Source organism: Erigeron canadensis, chromosome 4 (assembly GCF_010389155.1).
Source record: "Erigeron canadensis isolate Cc75 chromosome 4, C_canadensis_v1, whole genome shotgun sequence".
NCBI classification, from domain to species: domain Eukaryota; kingdom Viridiplantae; phylum Streptophyta; class Magnoliopsida; order Asterales; family Asteraceae; genus Erigeron; species Erigeron canadensis.
The window spans coordinates 1987484-2012025 of NC_057764.1; the positions used below are offsets into that span (position 1 = coordinate 1987484).

Genomic DNA, 24542 nt, shown 5'->3' on the forward strand with positions numbered 1-24542 from the left:
TCATGTATCTGTATATACAATGTGGCTGTAAAAAAATCTACTCGGTAGTAATGTTCAAATGTGACATGAAGATATTAGACCGATATTGAGTAAATGTATATGGAGCTTTCATATCCGACATCTCTACTTGATGCTTGTTACATAAAAAGGTCACCTCGTCAAGTAAAAAATCAAACCCAATGTTTATGTAATTATTTAGACTTAGTTGTTGAAACTCAAAAAAGGGGACAAAGACAATGTTAGGTCCAGATTTACTGGACTCGCTCCAGACAAGAAGATTGGAGCCCTCTGAAGATTTGTCCAGAAATTATGAAAAGGTCAGTGAACCATTTATTTGTACAGGAATCTGGATTTCACCAGATTGGTTCACTGGACTTCACTCCAGTCAAGATCATTCCACTGATGACATTCTCACTAAAGTTGAAGACTGAAGTCTGAAGAAAGAAGATTGACAAATGGCGGAGCCCATTGACAGTCTTACCAGATCTCCGGACTGGAGTCCTTGTCAGTGTTCTAGACCTTACATGTCTGAATACTGATTACGAGGAATTGACTTTTGCTTTTACACGTTTTTATCCGGACAATCTATTTGTCCTTTGTTAAAATCCTTACACGCGTATAAAGGTGGTTGGTTAAAAGGATGACAAGTCACTATCAATGTGACTTTATTCTTGTACTTTAACCAATGCATTTAAGGAATTATAGTTGTTTCCTTAAATGCATGTAACCATATTTATACGGCAAAAAGAATTTAATATTAATTCTTTTTGCGTATAAATACAAAGCCAAATACCTCGTCTAAATTACTTTTTGCAATTTGTTGTTTTTGTCTAAATACTCTCGATCTTAACAGTTATACTTCACAACTTTAAGTATTTCGATCAAATGAGTTTATTTAGAAAATATAGATCACTTGTAATTCATAGGTTGTTTAGATACTTACTTTTGTATTATATAGGTTCCACAACCACCTTGTATTTTATTTAACATCAATAAGTAAAATACACTTGAAAATTACATTGTGGCTCACTATTTAAAATAATTGTTTATTTATTTATAGCTTAAGTCTTGTATTACGTTATTTATATTCTTGCATTTATACTTATCGTAATACTAGTCCAATCTAGTGCTTACTTGACTTGTTATTCTACACTCTTGGGTTAAACCATCGAGTGAGGGACTCTACAGACGAGGCCTAAAACATAAAATTATTAGTGGGCTAAGTGAATTGTAGGATATAAAAACTAAAGAGGTAGATTTTATTGGACTATTAAATTCATTAAACATATCAAAAGTTTTTAAAAAAGTAATCCCTAAGGGCCGACTTAATATATATAAAAATTTTCGAACAAAATTCGAGTATATTAACACTACTAAGCGAAAAAACGGCGGTGGCCCGGGACCCCACTGGTCCCTATAAAGAACCGCCCTTGGTTACAACGATTACTTTGGAGATATTTACACCCCAACAATAGTCAAGAAGGTTGGAGGTGGCTTTACTACCCTCCCAAAATGTTTGACTTCTTTTGCGGAGACAAACCACACGTTGGAACTCAATTCCAACACTTACCCTAACCACGGCGACTATGAAACATCTGATTGTCTAAACATAATAACTACTAAAGTACATTTTAAAAAAAACTACTAAAGTTGCTCACGAGTGGAGAATCGAGACGAACGGGTGCATCCGTGAACAAAACTCCAAAAAATAATGTAACTCGCACATACACAAATGTGAGTTACCGTATCCAGTACTAATGTTTTCTTTATGATATCGTCTTATTTGGTTTTCAAACCAAGTCGTTTGAATAATATGACATGTGTTTTGTTCTTATCAATAAAATTTCATTATCTTATTCTTTGCCAATAATATTGGATATTACTTTATTACCAACGCCATTGCTAATGTATTCATCAAGCTAAACAAATATGTAGCATTGAAATTTCAAGGGTCGTGTAGTAATAGCATGGACGGATCTATTAGACAAGAGGGGTTGTAGCCCCCTCAAAAGCTTTTATTATTCCGTATATACATTATATTTTTGAAAAAAAATGCACATCTATTTGACAAGCTCGGTTGGTTTTAAGGCATTAAATTTAAGGTGAAGCCGAGGGATCGAAGCCTTCGAAGCCCATTACAATCATTCCATTTTTAATTCCCTCTTAAAATTGGGATTGTATCATTCTTAATTTCTCATTAAATTAAGAATGTTATAAATCTTATTTTTTGCTTTCTTTAATTTCTTAGTATTAATTAGCCAATTTCTCATATATTATAAACACTAATCAACTGTATTTTTTATATTAACTCTATTAATTCTTAAAAATTAATTCATACAAACCATGTTTATCATTTTTTTCTTTTTTAACATTCTAGCATTCATATAATTTATCAATATTAATATTAAAACATTTTTTTGTAGATACTCTAGTGATTAAATTTATAAATCTCTAAATATATAACTCGATGTTTTTGTAGCTATTAATCATTAAACAGTTAATATTGATTATATATTTTACGGCAATATGTGTACTTTATATATTAAGTTTTCCCAGAGGTCTTAGGGTTGAGTATTGAGATTCTCATCTAAAGGTATTTTACATAAAGCTGGAATTGGAGGTCCAACGATTTATTGATTAAAATTACCTACAGCACGTCTGAATCAAAACTAACTTAAAAAAAAATAATAATATATATTTCACCCCATAAATAAATTGCTTTAAGTTCCGTCACTAAGTAATAGTGTTATAGTGTAATACACTAATACTGCCCCCACAAGAATTTAATTATCATGACATTTACATAGTTATAAAAGGACCATGCATGTTGAACAAAACTAGTACAATGAACATGATCCACCTATTCCTATGAAGATGACTTCTTATGCTAAACAAGAAACTCTATGGCTTCTTCTTCTGATTCTTATTTTACATCATGTTTTTCAAGCAGCAGATTCCGCTTCATTTGAACTACATCCTGCAGGTAATTATATTGATCCATTTCCTTTTATAGATGATGTTTAGATTAAAACGTAAAGGATCTAATTAAGATAATTGCTTTAATTTGTTGTTCGGATTTTGATAGTTTTGGTGTTGGTCACATTGTATCTAATCAATTGAATTACTTGATTCAACACTACTCGGAACGAAACAATATATATAAATCTAGGGGTTAGTTATTGTAAACAAGTATTAATGTAAAACAAATAGAACAAAATCTTAAATCTTGGATCATAACAAAATTTATGCACGAAGATTCACGAATCACAGATATATATATTGATACACGATAATTTTCATAATGTATAGTGATTTTCACTTGATTGAAAACTTATTGTATTAATTGTTTTAGTTTAATACTTAATTTAAACTTAACGATAACCTATAAATCTTAACGTTTCTGTCTCCTTTCCATTAGAGGTCTCTAAGACTGAACGAAGTGAGTGACTTATCCGACGAACTTAGCCCAATTTCGCCCCAAGTCACCCGGAACAGCGGCCTCGATGGGCGAACTTGAGGTTTTGCTCAAGGGGGGCTTTGACTAGCGCATGGACAAAGGCAAAGTGGACATTGGGGGGGGGGGGGGGGGAGAAAACGAATTAATTGTATTATTGTTTTATATTTTATGTATATTTGATAATTTAAAAAAAAGTTCATGGTTAGCTATTTGCAGAATTGATCGGGTGAAGAAGAATAAGTGACATACTCATGTTTTGTCATTTTCTACTTTAATATTTTAGAAATTTTCAATTTGAACCCCTAAGTTTTCTCCTTAACAACTAAACCCCCAAGTATTATTTATACATTGATTTATCACTCTTAAAAAACTGTACATATATATTATTTTTTTTTTATGTATTCCTAATTAACAATTTTTAAAAAACTAAACTGTGTTTTTTAGTTTATTTATATACAAATTATATTATTAGAATATGATTTTTGTTTTAAATGTAAATAAATGGAAAAGAAATAATCAATCATTGAAAATGTCACATGGCGCATCCCTCTTGAAACCCACCCTTTTAACCTTTATTAAATAACTTTATTTTAACTAAAAATCATTGTGATTCATGAAAATTTTCACGTTCTTTATGAGTTTTCATGCATCAATATTATCATGATTCAATAATTAAGATTTTATTTTCTTTGTTTTATTTTAATACGTATTTTACAGCAGCTCCTTATTCTATTAAGTTTAATAAAATTTTGACCAATTAAAAAATAACATATATTTGCAGGGACTTCATTTTACGATAAAGGTAGAATGCTAAGAGAGGTAACACATCAGCCATCGCCACCTAAGCCAAATAGAAATCAACAACCTGATCCAAAACCACCATCACGATTACGTACTCCTCCACCTCCACCACCGTTGTCGTCGCCGCCACCAACGACACCACCCGTGTATAAGCAACCTTCGAAGGGCATGTATGCTTCTCCGCCAAGAATATGATATAATTTTGCCTCATTTGTATTTTTTTTTAAATGATCGAAGAAGCTAGTGTAAGTTATTATCAATAGATTTATCTTAGGGTATGTTTGGCAAAAGTAACTATAGCTTGTAGCTGTAGCTTTTAGTTGGAGCTGTAAGTTGTAGCTTTTAAGCAAAGCTGCTAGCTAGAGCTTTAACTTTTTAAAATTGTTTGGTATGATAGCTGTAGCTGCAACTTTAAGATGAATTTGTGTACTTTTAATGACAAAAAGTTTCATCGAAAAGCTAAAGCTCCTGAAACGCTATTTCAAGAAGCGTTTCATTTTGGAGCTTTTTCTTTCAAATAAAAGCTAAAGCTAGTTGCATCCAAACAAAGCTTTTAACACAAGAGGAGCTTTTTGTTCAAAATTAGAAGCTAAAACTCCCCAAAAGCTCTTAAAAAACTTAGCTTTAGTACGAACACAAATCTGATAAAATATTATATCTTTTTATCAATGGTTTTTAATTTTATAATTTTATACTCACAGATTAGTCTAATTAAATATAACCAATAAGTTTTCTTTTAAGAAGGAACTATTCTATTCCTATTTCTAAACTAACTCCGATTTCTAAGATGAAACTCATGACTTTACAAAAATACTTCTCCCACCTGGGTGGAAACCTCTATAGGTACAAACATGTTACAAATAAGCCAACAATCCAAATGACACAAATCATAAATTATTAACTAAATACAAAGTAAATAAAATTATTATATTATGATATCAACTATTTTAGCATAATATTATCATCATCTAGCTTTTCTATCTTACTTAAACTTTAACACATCGTGCAAATATGATGGTTTCCTACAAAGTACTTAAAGTTGCAAGCCCAACGGAACAAGTCGAGAGACATTCTATATTTAGACTAGTGCAAGCCATGGTGGGTTCATTGTCCATTCCACACAAGCTATTGGCCTTACTTATCAATATCAATCAATCTACCATTTCCGACCTTCTAAATTCGGTTCACAAAAATGATAACTTTAATTCAAAATGTAAAATCATTTAATAAACTTTAATACTAGAAGTCTCTATCATACACTGCATTATTTTCATGACAAAAAATTAACCCTACGATTAGTTCCAATGTTTGTGATTCTAGTTTTATCCCAAATTGTACGAATGTATATTCTTATCCTATGATGGCTTTTCCACCGGCCACACAATCTTATCATATTAATGTATATAATTTGGAATTCAATTATGTGATAAAAAAGAATCAGAATAAGAGCTAAACGTTGTGGCACTAGTTTTTGTACTTTTGGGGCCTGTCTCAAAGCGTTCAGGTTATTTTCCATTTGTTGAGTGGTCTTTACTACTACTCCTATAGTAAAATGTCAATGTTTTTACTTTTTACGGAGTATAAGGTTACATGAGTATTATCCTTTTACCCATAAAATGAATTAGAATAAGATAAAATGCATACTGGTTTTTATGTGTATTGAACTATGCCCAAATCATTATTATGATTACCAAACAAAAAAAAACCTAATGTGACATTCAATATTTGAATTTTTTTTAAAATTAATGATACATATTGAAGCCTAAAATTGATAAGAATAAAGTTGTTTCTCGTGTCTCAAATGACTCATTTAAGCATTTACCTACTTTTTATCTTTTAAGTGATGGATATTGTTTTGGGCATGGGCTCACCAAAGCTATGAAATGGACAAGCCTTAGCCCAATAGCTATGTATATATGTATTTTAGGGCACATTTTTTTTTCTTTCAACTCCAACTAACCTTATATATATCAGAAGACAAACCATCAAATAAATCAGCAGCCAGCCACCGTCTGTAAGTCATAGGGTTTTTATGTTATTTTTCTTTTTGGTTTAAAAAAGCAAAATAGGATCTGCCATGAAGAGAATCGAGGAAAAATTGAGATGATTGTGGATTATAATAATTCGCAAGATGATTCTGACTTATTTTGGTTCGTATTCACTGAGCAAATCAATATATCTTTCATTATATATAGTAACCGAGGGACCTATGGAGGGAGTGCAAAATCATATGCGCTTTCGGCCAAGTTTGCCTTCGAATATCACACCCTTCTTGAATACAATAACGAAATTTTGTTAGACCGGATTTAACTTCATTGCCGGTTCGTTTATTGTTATATTCATACATATATATATATACTGACATTATTTTTTGTATCAATCACGAAGGTCCCAGCAGGGAGGTGATTAAACTCTAAACGAGTCCTCTCTAACACTTACTTTTTACCTTCGAAAATTATTGCCAAATCGTAGGATGCTCCATATATTTCCATTTTGGTGATGTCTTGAAATCTTGGCTACATATACATATATTTTACGAGTAGTATAATGTTATTGAATTTGTTATTTTAGTTCTCATACTTTTAGGGCTGTTTGGTTTGTTGAATTTAGAAGAAATTTCGTAGAAAGGAATTCAGAATTATTTTTGCTACGGAACTATGCCATTCTTTGTATTATATTTGACAACGTGGGAGGTTTAGCCGTATTAGCACTTGTAAATGACAACAAATATGCAGGTGTAGCCGCATTCTTCGTAGTATACTGTATCATGTACATTAAAAGTAAAAAAAAAAGTAACCAATGACAACAAATATGGAAGTATATTGCAAATTTTGGTCATATGGATTATAGAGTTAAATAGTGAATTGCTTTATATATTTTGAGTTTGCAAATACCAACATGGATTATAGATATAGTTAATTGTTAGTTGTTTTAATTTGTTCAATGGTCATGAAACTTTAAACTGATCCAATTCATCGTTCCCAGCAACACTACTTGTATCTGAGTCGGCTTTTACTTTTAGGATGGATAATTGATGAAACATGACCCTCTCAGAGCCCGTTGAAATGATCTTCACATCTTTTGAATTTTGTTCTGTATAACCTACAAAGTTGTTGAAAGCCTTACAACATAGGATTTAATGAATGCTATTTGAAATCTACATATGCTGTTTATTAGGATTTCTTTTTCTTAGTGCCGTTTCGTTTTAGGTATGTTGGTCGTTTTGGGCTGAAGTCGTTAAAAAGATTATTTTGCCTCCATTCTATCAACCGCAATATAAAATGAAGTGAAGTGCACAATTTTATAGTGTTTATTGAAGATTTAAGTGGTAGAATGCTATTATTCGGTAATTTGTTGGGTTTTTTAGAAGGGTTGGTATTTGATTTAGGTTTTGGAACTATGTTGTGAGTTTTTATGGTAAAAAATGAGTATGTATTTTGTTATTGCAAATTGTCGAGATCATTTTATGATATATCACACTACTTGTGCAATGAGATGGTGACAATGAAAGGAGGGTTGGTGGTGGCGGCGTTGGTATTTTGAAAATTATTAGAATGCCGTTTAGAAAGAAAAAAATCTATATCTTTACTATACTACAAAATGTTTAGTTTTTTCTATATTTTTTAACAAAATTGTTGGAAACTTTAAGATGGCTCCCCATTTTTTTTATTTATATGAGAACGGTACCTGTGTGTTGCGGCGGTGATGTAATGGCGGCAGTGGTGACAGCGAGCGACGATGGCGGTGGGTGTGGCAGCTAGGATTGGTGGTGGTGGCGCCGGTGGGTAGTGGAAGTTATTGATGTAATGTGAAATCAATAAATGATCACATAACCTAGATACGAACATAAAACGAAAATACAACCTTGATTGGATCAATAAATGATCACATAACCTTGATTATCAATAAATGATAATATAACCTTGATACGAACATAAAACGAACATACAACCTTGATTGGATCAATAGATGATCACATAACTTTGATTTGATCAATAAATGATTATATAACCTTATTCAATAATTAAACAAACACATAACCTCGATACAATAGACAAACCATCATATAACCTTGATTAAATAAGTAAACGACCATATAACTATCAAACAAACCAAAGAAACATAATGCACCTACACTTTATACGACTCTACATTCAAGGAATCATAGATACTTATATATAGAGTCACTTGCAGCCTTTCCACCATCTATAACTCTTTGAGGCATCATTGTCTTCCATGTATGTACAACTATCCTAATCACAACATATAATCATAATCGAATGCATAATCAACTGAGCGGTAAGTCAAGAGGATTAAGAGGATGAGCGGGGAGCACACGATCACAAATCTATTATATCAACATTAAATCATCACATTATAGCCTACGTACATTAAATGTGATCCCTGGCCAAACCAAGACACCCACGGTCGACTAAACGAGAAAACGATTGGAAAAGTAAGGAAACTGGAAAAATGAAGATAGATTCACCCCAAATGGATGATACCATGAGAAATTAGACTCATACGATTCCAATAATAGCTCATACGCCTAAAACGGACACACAGTTCAAAAGTTATTGACGTTTGAAAATTGACGCGCAAACAGACCAAAATCGCGGTGCGAGCAACACAAGTGCCTCATGACGCGACCCTGGACCCTCACGGCGCGAGTCAAATTTCTGACCCACACATCTGATCGAAATTATACCCCTCAAGGTGCGAGGATGCCCCCTCACGGCGTGATAAAGCCCATAACTGCTCCAAATCAAGCCACACACAAACCAAACTTAATTTTTTTACCTTGAAATCAATTTAGGAAGTTACAAGACACATTTTGAAGCATAAACATATTTTCACATAAATAAACATAACCCACTACATAATTACCATCCAAAACATCAAATCAAGTCCAAAATCGATCTCGACCCAAAACCAAACCCAAGCAAGCCATAAATCCGTTTTTGACTTGTTTTTGACCAAGAACTCACATGATTTGACCTAGAGGCATGTTCAACATCATAAAATAGTGAAATTAAGTTAAGTTTGACTTACCAAAACAATCTCACAACTTCAAATACGGATTTGGAGCTCTAAAGAAAGGATAAACACTTGATAACTTGAAACTCTTGGATTTTGATGATTTTTATTATTAGGGTTACAAGGTTTAGTTAGTTTATTACTATTAACACAAGATTTAAGAGAATTTAAGATGTATTTAATGAGATCTTTTGTTAGATGAAGAAGAAGAAGAAGAGAATGGGATGAGAGATCGAGAGGTAAATGGATAAGGAGGAAGGGAAATGAATGGATGGATGACTGAATGAGTGTGTGTGTGTGATGTGGTTGGGTGTGGCCGGCCTAGGGTCCCTTTATCGGGCTCCCGCTCCGCTAATTTCGACAGATAGCTAGTCATTAGTAACTTAAACACTAAAACAAACACATAAACACAAATAGACTTCAAATTACTCTAAGGCTCATTAAACGTTCGGGATCTATCATGAACTCTTGAAATTCAATTAATTTAAACACATAAATTACAAGTCAAACCAAGTCAAATTTCATGGATGTTACATTGTCCCTTTCATTCATCAATATTGCATTAGATATGTGCAAAAGAGAAATACAGCCACCCACGTAGCTACTTTTAGGGAAACTAGATGACTTTTTGAAAATACCAAAATAAAAGAAAACATTTAAATAAAATAACATGGAAATAGAATTTAACTGGTATGTTGTAATGTGGGGTGGAACTCAGCACTTAAGAAGTGTGGTCTGATTGGATCAAGTTAACACATCCTGCTACTGGACTTGATTCGTGCAATGGGTATGGATCTGATACACAAATTGGATCTTCATGTGGGTCATGTTCTTGGTTGTATAAACAAGGTTATTTCAAAAGTAATGTTTAATCGGCTAAAAGGATGTATTGATGGTTTCAATTCTGATGAACAAACTGAGAAATTTGATTTGGGTTTTTAGAAAATTGTTTCTGTTATGTTGTATTGATCGATCACCAAAAAACAAATATATAGCCACATATATTCTTGGGGCTAAAATCAAGGACACAAACTAGGAAACAAGATAAACTAAACTAGGAAACACAATATATTCAAATTCCTTTACTCCCCCTCAAGCTGGAGTGTGAAGATTCCGAACACCGAGCTTGCCAAGTAGATCATGAAGAGCTTGTGTTCCCAATGGCTTAGTGAAAATGTCAGCAATTTATTGTTTGCTTGATACATATGTTGGCATTATTTCTTGGGATTCAACGCGTTCTCAGACAAAGTAACAGTCCATCTCAATGTGTTTGGTCCGTTAATGAAACACCGGGTTATGTGCAATGTGTCGAGCAGCTTCATTGTCACAATAAAGAGGTGTAGCTTTATCTAAGTTGATGTCAAAATCTGTAAGTAGCCACCGCATCCAAAGAATTTCGCTAACAGTAGATGCCATAGCTCTATACTCCGCTTCTGCAGATGAACGAGAAACCACCGATTGTTTCTTTGTCTTCCAAGATATGGGAGCACTACCTAACAATAACAAGTAACATGTCCGAGATCGTCTAGTATAGGGGCAACCCAACCAATCGGCATCACAAAATGCAATAAGATCAAACCCACCAGCTTTGGGTATAAAAACGCCTTGACCAAGAGTACATTTTATATATCGATGCACACGAATGGCGGCATTCATATGGTCGTCTCTTGGGTCAGAAACAAATTGGCTAAGAATATTTACCGCATAAGCAATGTCTAGCCTCGTCGCTTGAAGATAAAGTAATCGACCTATGAGTCGACGATAAACAATGGCATCAACTTTATGACTTTCTTTACATTGGTCAAGTTTCACATTTTGTTCCATAGGAAATGTACTAGGACGACAACCAAGTTGTCCACAATCAGAAAGAATGTCCATGGAATACTTGTGTTGACTAAGAACAACTCCATCTTCGGTATGTGAGACTTCAATTCCTAAAAGATACATTAAAGGCCCTAGATATTTGATGCTAAAATTGCTGTGAAGATAATCTTTGGTACTGTTTATCATTTTGACATGATTCCCGCTAATTATCACATCGTCAACATATATCAAAATTGCAACAAAACGGATGCCTTCTCGATGTATAAAAAGAGAGTGATCCGCCTTTGACTGTGTGTAACCAATGTTCAACAAAGAAACCGTGAACTTTTGGTACCAAGTTCGCGAGGCTTGCTTCAAACCATATAGCGACTTCTTCAAGCGACAAACTCTTGTTTCTTCCTTGTTAGAGAAGCCTTGCGGTATCTTCATGTATATTTCTTCTTGTAAATCTCCATGAAGAAACGCATTATTCACGTCTAGTTGATGTAGTAACCAGTTTCTTTTGACTGCTACTGTAATGAGGGTGCGGACCGTTACCAATTTTGCAACTGGAGCAAACGTGTCATGATAATCAACTCCTTCTATTTGAGTGAAGCCCCTCGCAACAAGATGAGCCTTGTATCTTTCAACTTGTCCATAGGGTTTATATTTAACCTTATAAACCCATTTTGAATCGATTGCATGTTTTCCTTCCGGTAATGTTTCTAATACCCATGTTTCATTATCTTCAAGGGCTTTAATCTCACGTTGCATTGCAACTCGCCAATTTTTATCCTGCATAGCTTCTTTGAAAGTACTCGGCTCATTAATGGAGTTAATGGCCGCCAAGAAAACCTTGTGAGAATCCGAAAAATTGTCATAAGAAACATAATTTGCAAGAGGGTGTACCGTAGAAAAAGCTTGATCGGGCACGGGCTTAGCATGGTCAATGGATGGTGGCAAGGTGACTTCGTAATCTTGCAATCTTGAAGATGGGAATCTGGTTCTTGTAGGTCTCGGTATTGGAGCCTCATTAGGAGTGGGTTCGACAACTTCATCATTTAAAGGTTGATTATTATTGTTTAAAAGGTCAGTGGGATTATGGGAATTAATTGGTTCTACGGGTGCTTGATTGATACCTTCAGTGTCGTCCTTTTCAATAAAGTCATGCCAACTTGAAATATCAAAGACTTCTTTCATTGTATCATTGGATTTAAAATGCAAAAAAGGAAAATTGGTTTCAACAAATTTAACATCACGAGAGGTGTCCATCTTACTATGCTCAATATCAAAAATTTTGTATCCTTTAGTTCCTTGTGGATAACCCAAAAACACTCCCGGTTTCCCCCAGAATTTAAACTTATCACCTCCCGTCTCTATGCTACTGTAATAAACCAAACACCCCAATGTCTTCATGTGGTCATAATTTGGTTTTTGTCCAAAAATTATTTCATATGGGGTTCAATTTTAATAACCTTAGACGGGAGGCGGTTAATAATGTAGGTAGCGGCGCTACCTACATTGAATTCTAAACCCGAATATTAAGAACTAATCTTTTAATAACTCGTGTATTTGATCTATTGGCTCATATATAAGTGTGTATGTGTGTATATGTATGCATGTATGATTGGATATCTGTCTTTCCCAACTTCGAGAAGCTTCGCTTATGGTGTTCGTATAATCATTGGGCCTAATAGGCCCGATACACTTCTTAACCATTCGTTGTATATAACTCGTGTGTTTGATCTATTGGCTCATATATAAGTGTGTATGTGTGTATATGTATGCATGTATGATTGGATATATGTCTTTCCTTACTTCGAGAAATTTTGTTTATGGTCTTCGTCTAACCATTGAGCCCAATAAGCCCGATACACTTCTTAATCATTCGTTTTGTATATAACTCATGTATTTGATCTATTGGGTCAAATATAAGTGTGCATGTGTGTATATGTATGCATGTATGACTGGATATTTGTCTTTTCTAACTTCGAGAAGTTTCGTTTATGGCATCCATCTAGTCTAATTATTGGGCCTAATAAGCCCAATACCCTGCTTAATCATTCATTTTGTATATAACTTATGTATTTGGTTTATTGGGTCAAGCATAAAGCATTGAGACTAATGGGCCCGATATATGTCTTTTGAAACTACGAGAATCTTCGTTTATAGTGTTCGTATAATCATTCGTTGTATATAACTCGTTTATTTGTGTATACGCTTATCATTGTTATTTTTCAATCTATCATTTAATTAAAGTATTACAAGTTAAAAGTAAAAAAAAAAAAGAAATTTGCAACGAAATTTCGTTGCAAAAAAGTTAGCGGGAATACAGAACTTATAGAGGGAAAATGTGAAAAACAAATTTATTGGCGTGAAATGAAAATTCGTTGCAAAAGAGATTAGCGGGAAAACGAAATCTTTTAGGGAAAAGGTTGAAGTCAAATTTTTTGCCTGCAACGAAAATTCGTTGCAAAAAAGATGGCGGGAAAATTATTTCACGTTTGCGGGAATAAAAAACGCAAAAAACAATTCGGGAAAAAATTTGCAACGAATTTTTTTCGTTGCAAAAAACATTTTAACAAAAGAAAATAAAAGTTATTTTAAAATTCTTTTTTTGCAACGAAATTTTGTTGCAAAAAAGAAAGTTGACTAAAAAAAGTCAAAAAGTTAAAGTTTTTTGTCGTTTTGTGTGTTTTTTGCAACAAAAGTTTTTCGGTGCAAAAAAGTTTGTGGCAAAAAACCAATTTTCTTGTAGTGATATAGGTGTCTCTCTACGAGGGCTTGACATGAGTTTACCTAGGTTCAGGTCCGAGGGAGCAGGGTTTACCACTATTAATTGTCGTGCCTTGGAGAGGATTAGTAGAGGTTTTTTGCCCATCAGGTATTTGAAATAGACATTTCTGCTTCGAGTAAGCTCTTTAGAACGGACCCGGTTAAAACAACATATGCTAAAGTTTTCGCCGTCAAGTTCTCTAGTCAATACAAGAGAATTTAATTTGTATAACAATATGGTCAAAGAGACATATGTAAGGTATCAATCCCTTTATACAACACATCTGGTTATATTTTAGTTTTATTTATACACAAATAAATTAAAATAACGACATTAAATTTTTAAAACTGTTTTTCATGCGTAGTAATAATATAGATATCTTCAAATTTGAGTGCTTGATAAATTTACTCCATCCATCTTAGAATTTATTTGATTGCTTGATAAATTTTGAGTTTAAATATACCAAAAATTCTATTTAAAGCTAATTTGTTAAAATAGACAAACTGAATTTTGCCAATGGGAGATTTGTTGACTGTTGGTAGTTTTTTAACTTTAGAAGTAAACATAAATAAAGATTTAATGGAATATACATATCTCTTCTCTTTTCTCTCCCTAATAAAACAAAGTTTGTCAGGTGGCAACCCCTCCCTTCTCCAAAGAAAACTTGCCGTCGAGCGTAACTTAAACCATAGGAAATTAGGAACAATAACAATAGCACATATACCAGATACTATTTAGTTAAAACTCTAAAATCAATTAAACCAAGATTTTCCCATCTTCCCTAAAATCGTTGCCATCTTCACAAAGTTTTCCAATTTAGATTTCTGCTTTCCGATTTAGATTTTTTTTTTAAGGCACATAAACTTTTTTTCCGGATTTAGATATTGTTGTTGACATATTTCAGTATTTCACTTCCAATTTCTTATATGTAAGATGCAATCAACAATGGGTATTCTTGAATTGGTTAAGGGTGTTTTACGTTGATAAACATTGTGTAGTGCTGGCTTTTTCTGTGTTTCACTAAATCTGATTAGATGAGAAGATTACCGAATGCATATGAGGTATTAATTTCCAGTTTTTTTATTAAGTGGTTTTTTTATGTTCCAATTTAAGATTTCAATTTTTTTTTTCTCACTTGTATTTTATCTTCACAAAAAGTCACTTGAAATACATTAGTAAATCATTATATTGAGTTTTTGATAATCACACACACATCTAAGCTGTATGCTTCATTTTGGTTCTACATATGAAGAAACTTTTAATTTACTATTTTTTACTTTTAAGTGACTTTTATTCAATGCCAAAGAGCTTCTTGATAGCATTTAGTAGTTGTGAACAAGGTCCCTGTTTATGGCCATTCTGATGCGGGTGTTGATGATTGTGCAATGATAAAGAGAAGCCATTATGTTCATCGGTTAATGTGTAACTTCTTATATTGATTTTCTTAAGCTTCAAGGTTATTATGTGGATTTATTAAAAAAAAAGCCCTAAAATCAAACCAGTTATAAGTGAACTTGTCGGGATTGCAACCTGTATCGTTTACCAATAGAACGAGGAAGCAGGATAACATGTTTTAACTGTCTGATCACCACTATTTTCGTCCCTTTACAATGATAAACTTAAGATGTGACTGGTGAAGTATTAATAGCAAGTGATTCAGTTTTCTCCTTAAAAGTTTGTTTGTATGTGTTTAATAGAGGTTTTGATGGCATGAGACTATCTAGGCAAGTGACCCGAAGTGGGTCACCGCTACACTCACTTGACTGGCCTAGGAACAAATACCTATCTTTAGCATTGGATACTTCACATGACGGTGATAGTAAGTTAGTATTATGTAGAAATCCAATAGCGGCAGCCACAACATCAAGAACAACCACATCCCCATCCTTGGAGGCACTCTCTACACACTATGTAAATACTCTAATCTATCTTTTTGCCCTTAACCAAATCTGTTTTATAATATAGCCATTCGACCCAACCACTATATATTGCGGTGTTCATGTGTTTGGTGATATTTCTCTAACTCTATCTTTTAAATTGTTGCGAGTTTTATTTTATATTGTATCATTATACTTCCTTGCACAAACTAAACTTCAAAGACTTTGTTTTCTAAGAATAAGTATTCAAAAAGAAGTTAAAAATTGGTATAATCCATTCACCCCTCTAGATTACACTTACAGAGAGGACTATGAAGAACAAACATAGAATCTCGAGGTTTTTAATCTAAAACACTAGCTCTATATTTTTGCACTTAATGTTACATTGTTGCTCCTTGAACTCCAATAATACTTCTACCTAATAACAATACATGTATGTCAAAGTTTTGTTATCATGTTCCGTTATAAGCTTTTCATCGTTGTTCATATATTTCAGGACTTCGATCCATATGAAGAGAATCCCGAGACAGGCCCTTTTAGTGAGCATGAGTCTCACATGATGCGGAAGCTCACAACTTCATTGAAACCACATATGTGGGTCAACGTGCATTCCAAAATGGAGTAGAGATTCCTCCTATGCCTTTTAGTGACCCTGAGTTTCACATGATGCGGAAGCTCACAAAAGTTGGATCATTTTTGCAACGACCTGTTTTCACACATGGTCCACTATATGTTGGTGTTTCAATTTGTAACGAAGACGAATCAACTTCAAACAAAACGACAAATGTCGTTTACATGGAGGTTCTTCGGAAGATATGAAGCTCAAGAAACATGTATAAAACATAAAAAGTGTAGAATTTGTGATGACCCTGTTCTCATCTTTTGTGGATTATTCTGAGATTTCAGCAATAGATACTGTTGTGAGGTTATCTGTTTAGCCTATTATTATTATTATAATATGACTTTTCCATAATGAGTTTTAGTGTAACTGATATGTAGGTTTTTTCAGTATTCACCTTAGTTGGACTTCAATTATTCACGCTTTTACCCTACCGTCTTCTTCCTTTGATGTTACCCATATATTCATTTTCATTAGCCCAAGTGTACTTACCTGGACGGCTGGACCATTTGGTAAACCCTGCATCCAAGATCCTTAAAAGTTAAAACACGTCTCCATTTGGGAAACATCAAATGATGAGTTTTATGGTAAAATGAAAATCCCAAAGCCTCAAGTTCGAGCTAACTTCTCATGAACACGGCTCCCATGTTTCATGAGAGTAGTCACTTACACCCAAGTTTCATTTCATTTCATGATTTTTTAAAAAATAAGCTTAAACTTTTTATATTGTTTGGAGACTGTTTTACTTTTTATTGTTTTCATGGATCTTTAAGTTGTGCACAGAATTAGTTTTTCTTTATTATAATTGATTTAAATAAATTTTGTGGTTGGATGAATAAACACTACAAGTATTCAAATATATATAATTTTATTTATATTATTCTATTGAAAAATGATTAATCAACCTAACTCATATGTCTTAAAATTAACCTAAAACTTTAAGAATTTGACATGTGGATTCCACTATTTCTCTTTCCTAATCTTGCCTCCGAATTTTTCTACATGTTATTATTTTACTATTAGGCATATCTTTAGGCACATTAATTAGGTTGATTTATCATTATCGTTTGCTATTCATATCCGGGTAGTCACCCGGATTGATTAGCTAGTACATATATCATTTTATAGTTTAACGACGATTTTAAGTTGATCCTTAAAACAATTCATCATCTCCCGACACGAAACTTTAAATTAATCCATTTAACAACTATTTGATTCGCATCTGGCCATTCACCACTCTTGTTGACAGTTTGATCAGAGAATACCACCTGCTTTGTAAAAGAATAATCAAGTTGACTTTGGTCATCATTTGGGGTTTTGTCGATATTTGTCATCATCTTGGTTTTAATTCTACACGGTTTTTTATACACTATTCGTCTTATATATTTTTACACGTATAAAAACGTAACAAAATTTTTAATTTGTCTAAACTAAGTAAAAATGTAGATAAATGCAACATTATTTATAATGATCAAATAACAAGGTAGAAGAAAAGAACATAGATTGGAATTAAAATTAACAATTAAGCAAAATACGAACCTAGCTAGACAAACTTCTACATAGCTAGAAAAGAACATAAGCTGGTAAAATTATAGACTAGATGACCATTCCAGATCAGAAAAATTTAGGGTGGGGAGCTAATAGTGTGTTGCTTCATATTACGCGTATATATCTATCTTTAGTGTTTTACAACACTAAGCTAAGATTCGCCCCTTCACATGAACGTACGATCTGACACAAATTCTAGGATAAATCTACTGCTTAACGTAGCTAGCGTGATCATGAAAATTTGATAGATAAAAATTATTCTTTTATAGGTTAATTTTTTGTTAAGATGTTACAATATCCATTATTCCATGTTACAATAAATATCCATATACCAACCACAACTGCCAACTTCTCTCTAACTTAACAAAGAGTCCAACTTGCTGATTGCTATCACAACTAGGTGTGGCTATTTGTGTATATATATCATCTCGTTTTTATACACAAAATCAATACATGTATATGATTGTTTGGGTAAAACATATACTATACATTATAGACTGTTAGGTTTAGCAATTTAATTTTGTATCTACCAAATTAACCAGGCATGGACTTTGTTGACATTTGACGTCGTACAGCTAATTAATGTTTATATAATTACTATATTAATATAATTTAGAACTTAGGATATTTTTTTCCGAACATTCAGCCGGTATGCGACACCAGTGAAACTTCACCGTATAATGGTGAAGTCTTGTACGTATATACTTTAGACAACGAGATGTTGACCATGAGCTGTTATAAGTATTCGGAAGAAAAAACCCCAAAACTTGTCATTTCTAAAGATCAAACTCAAAAGCTTAGGTAAAATCTGGGATGTTTCTGACCAATTAGACTAATTATTGGATAGAACTTAGGATATACATATACCAAGTGATGCATGTATTGAAATTTCTAGGGCCGTGTAGCAGTACTGGCCCCACAAGAATTTAATTATTGTGACATATACTTATAAAAGGACCATGCATGTGGAATAAATCTAGTATCCCACCTCTTCCTATGAAGATGACTTCTTATGCCAAACAAGAAACTCTATTGCTGCTTCTTCTGATTCTTATTTTTCATGATGTTTTTCAAGCAGCAGATTCGGCTTCATTCGAACTATATCCTGCAGGTAATTATATTGATCCATTTGCTTTTAGATTAAAACATAAAGGGATCTAATTAATTAGATAGTACTCGTATGTGATTTCTTGTTATCATTTTGGTACTTTTTGATCGATATTTATTACTAGACTATATCAAGTCATTTGATTTAAGGACGATTATTTTTATATATAAATCTATACTATGGTATGGCTTCGTCCATGACTCAATAATATTGATCCCATTAATTCGAATATATAGATTTTTCTAATTTAGATTTTTAATGTAAATTATGTATAAGTTTTTGACCATTAATCTTAAAAATATTTATTTGCAGGAACCGTCTTTTCCAATTATAAAGGTAGAATGCTAAGAAAGCTGCCACTACGGCCACCGGCACCTAAGCTAAGTGGAAATCCGCATTATAAGTTTTTTGATCCGCCACCGCCACCACTACCACCACCACCACCGCTACCGCTACATTTTCAAATAAGGACAGCTCCAAATTTACGTGTGGTACGTAAGGGTTCACCACCAGCTCCAAAGCTAAGCAAACCCCGGAATTTTCGTACTTTTCTTCCACAACCCCCACCACCGCCTCCCCCAAGGCCCCCACCACCGTCGCCATCACCTCCACCAGTACCACTACCTCCCCCACCAGTGTATAAACGATCTTCGAAGTGCAAGTATTCTCCTCCACCGCAAACATGATACTATAGTTTTGACCTTATATATATTGCCTCGTTTAGATTTATTTAATTTAATAAAGAAACTAACGCAAGTTATTACTAATATAATTATGTAGTTTGTCTTTGTACGAGATATTAAATTTTTTTTTTTTTCAGTTTGTACGTAATTTTTAAAAAAGTGATAACCGATGATAACGATTGATGAATTGTCACTTTTCTTTTACCATGGTTAATTGGATATTTGGATGATATGTATTTTATATATCTAATCTTCATAAAATATCACCTAAATTTTGTAATTTAACCGGATCTAAGTTTGATAAGATTAGCTCGATCCGATCTATAGTTATATAATTGTAGCAATATAAGGTACAAGATGTACACAATAATATACTCATAAGAAATAAGATTTGACGATTGGAGTTGTTTCTACAACCATAACCGGGTGATCATGAGAGAATGAGATGCACACGGTTTATGTATGATGGTTTATTTGGTGTTTTGGGATTCTTTGGCGATATCATTTGTGGCAAGGTTTTGCCTCTCACCATAATAAAACAGAGCTTTTAAGACACCTAAAAACGTCTTATAATGTTACTTTATAGGACATTTTTTTAATAGGACCAACGGTTCAAGCGTCCCATATAAGGGGGTCGTAAAAAGTCCTGGAACTCAAAAAGCATCTTAACATTTCAAATAAGATTATGAAACCAATATAATGGTCACATAATAAGTATATGAACAACTCAATTAGGGTTATAATAGAAACATATTAGTACACTTTTACAATGTTCTAACATGAGGCTACTCATATTTAATCTTTTGATACACATACAAGCGTCCATAAAAGTTATTTTTATATGACGCTTACCATGTAACATTATAAATAATTTAGTACCAAGTAAAGAGTTCTAATATCTCAAATAAGATGATGAAACTAATTTTATGGTCACCATAATATATATGTATATAAACAACCCAAATAGCGTCCTAATAAAAACATATTAGGACACTTTTACAATGTTCTAATATATTTTACCTACTTTTAATCTTTTAGTACACATATAAGTGTCCTTAAAAACTAGAAAATAGGACCCTTGGTATGTAACATTATATATAATAGTACCAAGAAAAGAGACCTAATGTCTCAAATAAGATTATGAAACCAACTTTATGGTCGCATAATATGTTTATGAACAACTCAATTAGCATCCTAATAAAGAAATATTAGGACATTTTTACAATGTTCTAACATGTTTAATAAGACATCCAAATAATGGTTTTTATTAAACAATAAACACACCAGCACATATATAAAATACTAATATATAGTTATTATGTATATAACATCAAGGAATAAAAGAAATAAAATGTTGTTATATATCAAATAATGTACATCCCAAAACTTTTTAACGTTAACCGTTAACTTGCCGTTAGCAACCGTTTGTTACAATGTGTTTTATATGTGTTTACGTGAATTATATGATTTACATGAGATATGTGTTAAAGTAATTTAAAGTAATGTAAATTAAAGTTTATAATGATTAATAAAGTATTAAAGTCAATTAATGTTCCCGATAAGATATAAGGGTCGATAAGTGTTTTTGTAGGCATTAAAAGAGCCGTCAAGGGCCGAAACGAGTTGTAACAAAGTGCGAGGGCCTAGATGTAAAGTTTTGTAAGTTGCTCCAGTATATATATGGCCTCATCCATGACCCAAAGGCTGGGATATCATATTAAAACCCTAGAAAAGTCTTTCACACAAAACCCTAGGCATTTCCTTCAAGTTTAGAGCAATTTTGGGTCGATTCGGTAGTGATTTCGCTCAGATTTTGATCCTTTAATCTTCCTTCTAGGTAAGATATTATTTATTGATCAATTTTTGAGTCATTTTAATGGTTGTTAACCAATAAATTCCAATCTTACGAGTTGGGGTTGATTTGATTACGTTTCATCATCGATTACTTGAGTTTTCGAGTAATCTAATGTATTGTTATTGTATCCTCTTGTCCCTAGAACAAGTGATCTTGTGAAATCATCATATGAGTCATATTTTAGGTGTGTATGAGATCCATAGGTCGTGGTAGTCCATAACGGCTAAAACCTGATAAAATAATGAAAGCTGATGTGGCGCTGATGTGGTGTTCTGGATGGTTTTGCATACGGCATCCATACCTGATGCTCTTATCCACACCATGAATAAGTTGACACTCTTTTTGCTCACCTTCCTCAACTTATTGTTGTAATTGTTCTCTCTCTCTCTCTCCCCAGAAGTCAGATTGTTATCATGTCAGTATAAGATTCATATGTATTTAAATTTATTTTTTTAACTTTAAACATAACACCTTTAATATATTTCGGAAGCGACGTTTAAAAATCTTATTTGATTCCTAAACATAATAAATGTCTCAAAAGGTGTTACCAACAAGTATCATCACAATATTCCAAATGAAACCCAAATTCTAAATGTAAGTCCCCTGGAAACGGATCGTTAATAGTTTGCTCTAGTTATCTTGAGGTACGGAACCCATAATCTATGCTAGTCTTCTTTATTATTTCTACCCATCTCACCGAGCTAATCCTTTCCTATCAAACCTGCTTATCCTGAAGGACACAACATTTTCATAAAGGCAAGTGTTAGCTAATAAAAATTAGCTAAGTAAGATACACTCATTTAGATAAAACGTTCTTCATTTTACTTTTATAAAACTTCGTCATATTTTACTTATCAAAACGTAATCACATTACATATCATCCACAACAATCATAGATCAACCCATACTTCCCTTTTCCCGTATTGCGTCACATTTCATTTCATATCAACATATACATCATATCATCATATACTCACATCTTAATCAATATATTATATCATAAAAATATATACATCATATCATCATATACTCACATCTTAGTCAAGATCTTATATCATATCAACATATACATCATATCATCATATACTTACCACTAAACGTAACTTCATATCATATCTTGGCATATCACACATAAACTTGTCACACGTATTCATATTAGCACATATTCTCATGTCACATTGTGATCTCACAACGTAAAGCACATATAATTCTTTCACACATTTCTTATTATCAACTTAATCAGCTTAATCAACTTTATCTTACGTCTTACATATCACACATAAATATATTGCACATATATGTATAGCACATGTAGGATATATACTCCTAATTGTATCTATGCATCGTTCTTATCACTACACGTCTCAACATATCTTATTAAATCTCATGTCACATTGTACTCCCACATATTAAATTACATGTACATCTTTCTCACATATTCATATATTTATCTTAATCAACTTACTCTCATGTCTTACATCTTTACATATTACGAACTAGCTTTACATCTAGCACGATTTCCCACGTCTTACGCACTAGCATTACATCTAGCACGGGTTAAGCTTAACACTTCCCACGTCAATCTCACGTATTTAGCTATAGCATTCCTACGTATTTATATCTTTCTTACTTTTACCCACTAACACTAAGGCTAGAACGATTCTCACATTTCACACTTTACTTTAACATTAGGTATATTCATTACCTAACTAATCTCACATCTACTGTAACGTTTAATCCCACTAACGTGCACAACTCATAGCAATTCCCACGTGTATCTACTGAACTAGACATATCATACTTAAGTCCCACATACAAGCCATCACGTATCAACATTAAGGCATAGTAACGACATTATCAACAATATCTTAAACATATCATAGCAACGTCATTATAAAGCATCATACTTCATATGCACATATATACTTCTAATTTAAACATCATCATATCAACATAAATCATTTCAACATGCATATATTCCCACATAACCTCCCGCATACCCGAAAAACCCAACACATATAAGATAATTCGATTAAGAGGTTAATTATAGAAAACTACTTTTGTTGTGCCTCAAACGTGAGGAAAATCATGTATCTTACCTCAATGGAGTACTCAACAATCACAAATGTGTTTACTGTACTTGACAAGTGGCCCGACAACCTATGATACAAGAAGGAAAGATGTATAAGTCAACTAGACACTTAAACGCGCTTAAAACCTTTCTGCCGGCTGATCTCCCTGAGCCCAGGGAATGGTCTCGTCGATCTCAATCTCCATAATGCATTAAAAGTGAGACCTGACCACGATCTCCTCGAGCCCACTAGTGGTCTCGTCGAGATCAACTTCCAGACTCGCACCCTTCACTTGCAGGCGACTTTTTGATCTCATGACGACCAAGTGAGTCAAAACTTAGTTCTTAAGAAATGTAGGGAATTCAAAGACCTTTCCATAAATATAAGGTTTGTCTCTTAAAGTTCTATAATGAATGATTTATGACGTTTACAATATTGGCCTGCAGAAATCGTCCGAAATTCGACCACTTTTGAAAATCGACACTTTTAGCCTTTCTATGGGAAAAATCACCAGAAACTTTATTCACATAGATTTTATAGGACACATAGAAATTTTCAAAAGTATAAGGTTCATCTTTTAACTCTTTGTATCGAAAGAGATATGATTTTTACAATATGACTAAACTTTCAGGTCTAATAAACCCTTTGTTTTTCAAACTATTTCGACCATCAAATGAGCTGAACAATACTTTTTATATTTTTTAGTTATCTTTAAAGTTTTAATAAATTATTTTAAAACTACTTTTTATTCAAAAATAAAAATAAACATGTTTTAATAATAAAAGTAAAATGGTACGACAAAATATTATCCATGATAAACATAAAATTAGGATAACCAAATTAATTATAAGTTTATACATTTGTTTTAGCGTTTTTAGTAAAAATGTTTGTAAATTTAAACATAAA

At 32.9% G+C, this 24542-nt stretch overlaps 2 protein-coding genes and 1 non-coding gene across 3 annotated transcripts; all 3 read left to right on the top strand.

Annotated features, from left to right (window-relative positions):
• The first annotated feature begins 2772 nt into the window (after positions 1 to 2772).
• LOC122598552 (uncharacterized proline-rich protein-like) lies at positions 2773 to 4695 on the top strand. The gene is made up of 2 exons (XM_043771144.1): positions 2773 to 2983; positions 4239 to 4695. Exons 1-2 carry the CDS (start codon positions 2869 to 2871, stop codon positions 4451 to 4453), a joined length of 330 nt encoding a protein of 109 aa, XP_043627079.1. The 5' UTR covers positions 2773 to 2868; the 3' UTR covers positions 4454 to 4695.
• A 1943-nt stretch (positions 4696 to 6638) lies between these two features.
• On the top strand, positions 6639 to 6784 carry LOC122598733. The gene has a single exon (XR_006323722.1). It is a non-coding gene; the product is annotated as a small nucleolar RNA snoR145 (small nucleolar RNA).
• Positions 6785 to 18909: 12125 nt separating this feature from the next.
• On the top strand, positions 18910 to 19845 carry LOC122598246 (formin-like protein 3). The gene is made up of 2 exons (XM_043770849.1): positions 18910 to 19029; positions 19339 to 19845. The coding sequence occupies exons 1-2, from the start codon at positions 18915 to 18917 to the stop codon at positions 19710 to 19712; spliced, it is 489 nt and encodes a 162-aa protein (XP_043626784.1). The 5' UTR covers positions 18910 to 18914; the 3' UTR covers positions 19713 to 19845.
• The last annotated feature ends 4697 nt before the right edge of the window (positions 19846 to 24542 follow it).